Below are 4,189 nucleotides of genomic sequence, written 5' to 3'. Positions count from 1 at the left end.
AAAAGACGCGCTTTTGACCCAGGACCCAAATCCGAAAGCGGAAATAGATGATTTTATTTCTTTCCGGAGATATTTGCAAACAAAATTGAAAATTTTCATGTGTTTGTTGTAATTTTGATGAATTTGTTGTACCCATAAAAAACTGTTGGTAAAAGTGTTTTGCACCGATATTGTTTTGGTCTCCAAATCGGTGTTGGACCCACCCAGGGTAATTTTTTATAAGCGCGGCAGAAGGCCGCCAATGCAGGAAGGTGTTTTGCGCAAAAATACTATCGATCCCACCCCCGGATTCGAAGCGCTCCAGGACCATTCGGTTTTTTGGAAATATCTTTTGACAGATATGAAATTTTTAATCTCCACTTTCGGATTCGTGGCCCTGGGTTCAAATCGCGTCTCTTGACACCTCTCCCGATATTTTTGGACGAGTTTTAGCAGTTGTGAGCTAAAGTAAAGAATTACCAATTTTGACTATAATAATAACTTTCGGCAGCATTCAAGTGGGGCTTTTCGGTAACTTAAAGTTGGAGCTTAATGAAATAAAAAACAGGTTTGTGGTTTGCTTTAATCAAATTTTATATTACAACCCATGGAAACAAAACAAATATTAAAATTTTGCATGAAATCGACATTTAGGAATTGGCCAAGATTTGGACGTTTTAGTTTGGTTAAAAATATTGGCATTTGGCATCACTGCTTTCAACTTAAAAAGGTGTTCATCCAACAACTGGCAGGCAGCGATGAATATACAACTGACTCAAATTCATTTCCACTAATCGTAGTTATTTTCGCTCACGTATATTTTTACTAAAAAAATATAACCTAGATTTATTTATACCTATTTTTGTAGTGTAACTTGTGTTGCCTTGAAATTTACTATGATGGGCGTTGTTTCGGACTTTGGGCAAATAGCCACTAAATGGGATTTGAAAAACTTAGAGATTCGTACAATGACCGTGGAGAAAACCTTAGAGCCGCTGGTGTTGCAAGTGACCACTTTAGTGAATACAACAGAGCCAAGTAAAAAGAAGAAAGGAAAATCTAAACGTGCCAGCGCTCTTGTTGCATCAATAGAAAAAGCCACAGAAAACTTTGTCATTAAAGGTGAACAAATCGCATATGAAAATCCGGATATAACACAAGAAATGTTGATCGCTGTAGAGGAGGTGCGTAAGACAGGTGATGCCATGAGCATGGCTGCTCGAGAATTCGCCGCAGACCCTTGTTCCTCCTTGAAACGTGGCAATATGGTTAGAGCTGCACGTAATCTTCTTTCAGCTGTCACCAGGTTATTGATACTGGCAGATATGGTAGATGTGCATTTGTTATTAAAGTCATTGCATGTGGTGGAAGACGATCTGAATAAGCTGAAGAATGCATGCAGTCAAGATGAGCTATTAAGTAACATTGAACAATTTGGTGAAAATGCTGGTGAGTTAATTAAGCAAGCTGCAAAACGTCAACAAGAACTAAAAGATCCACAGCTGCGAGATGATTTGGCTGCAGCTCGTGCAATGTTGAAGAAACATTCAACCATGCTATTCACTGCATCCAAAGTGTATGTACGTCATCCAGAATTGGATTTAGCCAAATTAAATCGTGATTTCATATTGAAAGAAGTTTGTGCAGCAGTGAATACTATCAGTGATGTGGCGCAAGGCAAGTCATCACAACCAACAGAGATTTACAATGGCGCCGGAGAATTGGCAGCAGCATTAGATGACTTTGATGAGGGCATTATTATGGATACTTTGACATATAGTGAAGTGCATTCGCGGCAGTTGCTGGAGGAACGTTTGGAGAGCATTATCAGTGCAGCAGCATTAATGGCTGATGCTGATTGTACTCGTGATGAACGACGTGAACGTATAGTTGCAGAGTGTAATGCCGTGCGGCAAGCATTACAGGATCTACTATTGGAGTACATGTCAAATATGGGGCATAAGGACCACACTCCTGGTCTGGATAGGGCAATCGATCAAATGTGTCGCAAAACACGGGACTTACGCCGACAGCTACGCAAAGCTGTGGTGGATCATGTATCTGATTCGTTTTTAGAAACATCTGTGCCACTTATTGACCTAATTGAATGTGCTAAAACTGGTAATGAGGCAAAACTACGTGAAAAGGCGGACATATTTACAAGACATGCTGAAAAGTTAGTAGAGGTCGCCAATTTGGTATGTAGCATGTCAAACAATGAGGATGGTGTGAAAATGGTACGCTTTGCAGCTGCACAAATAGAAAGTCTCTGCCCGCAAGTTATCAACGCGGCATCGATTCTATGCGTTCGTCCGAATTCGAAGGTGGCACAAGAGAATATGTCTGCATATCGGCAGGCATGGGAGGCGCAAGTACGCATTTTGACTGAAGCTGTAGATGATATTACAACCATCGATGATTTCCTAGCAGTTTCTGAAAATCATATATTAGAGGATGTCAACAAGTGCGTAATGTCCCTGCAAATGGGGGCGCCACAAGAGTTGCGCACCACAGCTGGTGCTATACAGGGCCGATCAGCACGTATATGTGACGTTGTTGAAGCCGAAATGGACAACTATGAGCCTTGTGTCTATACAAAACGTGTCATGGATGCAGTTCGTGTTCTGAAAGAGCAAGTTATGGCCAATTTTGCACAGCGCGTTGATACGGCTGTAGATGCTTTGATGAATAATTGTAGCAGGGATGTGGATGAAAATGACTTCATAGATGCTTCGCGTTTGGTATATGATGGTGTACGTGAAATAAGACGCGCAGTGCTAATGAATAGAAACTCCGATGAACTTGATACCGACACTGAATTTGAACCAGCTGAGAATACCATGTCAGAGACACGCAGCAAATCCAGTGCTCAAGATGGTGGGCCAACTGTTGACGAGTACCCCGAAATCAGCGGAATTTGTACAGCACGTGAAGCTATGCGAAAGATGACCGAAGAAGATAAACAAAAAATTGCGCAACAAGTTGAACTGTTTCGCCGTGAGAAACTTACATTCGATTCGGAAGTTGCTAAATGGGATGACGCAGGCAATGATATTATTTTCCTAGCCAAACATATGTGCATGATTATGATGGAAATGACAGATTTCACGCGTGGACGTGGCCCCTTGAAGACAACTATGGATGTTATTAATGCTGCAAAGAAAATATCCGAAGCTGGCACTAAACTTGATAAGCTTACACGCGAAATAGCAGAACAATGCCCAGAAAGTAGCACCAAAAAGGATTTATTGGCTTACTTGCAACGTATAGCGCTGTATTGTCATCAGATTCAGATCACATCAAAAGTTAAAGCAGATGTGCAGAATATAAGTGGCGAGTTAATTGTATCCGGCTTAGACAGCGCCACTTCTTTGATTCAAGCAGCTAAAAATCTCATGAATGCAGTTGTATTGACTGTGAAATACTCGTATGTTGCATCAACAAAATACACCAGGCAGGGTACTGTTACCTCACCAATAGTTGTCTGGAAAATGAAGGCGCCTGAAAAGAAACCACTGGTGCGTCCGGAGAAGCCTGAAGAGGTGCGTGCGAAAGTGCGCAAGGGCTCACAAAAGAAAGTGCAAAATCCAATACATGCCCTGTCGGAATTTCAAAGTCCAGATGGCGCGGTTTAAGATACCTAAATACATTCATTTAAAATATTTATATACCAACTAAAGTATTTATAAACATATTCCATGCAATTCATGTCTTCTTGCAAAGTTTGACTGAATAAATATTAGAATGGAAAATATTTAAGGCAATTTTAATCTATGACAAGCTAAGAGTTAGCTAAGTTTTGATATATGAAAAAGGTAAGTATGTACAATGTTCGTACTATAAACATCTAATAAAATCTATTTTTGGCAAGGCAAAAATGTAAATTACATCGGTAAATTGTTCCTACTGGGGTTTGTACCACAAAAAAAATTCACCCATGATTATGCCATTGCATATTTATATCTATGCACATACCTACTTACATTATGCAAGGTTGTATTGATTAAAATCTGTTTTTGTTCTTTGTTGCCTTTGGTTGAGTAATCACTGTTGGGGGGGTTGTTTAGACACAGTGTTGTTCATCTAAATAGCACCGTTTTTAAGTCAAAATTCACTACTGCTTTTATCTTGCACTACCTGGTATATTTTGAATAAAATATCCAATGCAGAACGAATCAGCTCTGCAAATATAATAAAATCACAAAGAAAT

The 4,189-nt window shown here is 39.9% G+C and overlaps 1 protein-coding gene across 1 annotated transcript; it reads left to right on the top strand.

The window, feature by feature from the left end:
• Positions 1-738: 738 nt before the first annotated feature.
• alpha-Cat (catenin alpha) lies at positions 739-3,733 on the top strand. Its single transcript, XM_067772578.1, has one exon. It carries the CDS (start codon positions 876-878, stop codon positions 3,612-3,614), a length of 2,739 nt encoding a protein of 912 aa, XP_067628679.1. The 5' UTR covers positions 739-875; the 3' UTR covers positions 3,615-3,733.
• The last annotated feature ends 456 nt before the right edge of the window (positions 3,734-4,189 follow it).

This window comes from Eurosta solidaginis, chromosome 3 (genome assembly GCF_040869045.1).
Source record: "Eurosta solidaginis isolate ZX-2024a chromosome 3, ASM4086904v1, whole genome shotgun sequence".
NCBI lineage: Eukaryota > Metazoa > Arthropoda > Insecta > Diptera > Tephritidae > Eurosta > Eurosta solidaginis.
The sequence above is the reverse complement of the archived record's forward strand: the minus strand, read 5'-3'. Positions and strand labels throughout refer to the sequence as shown.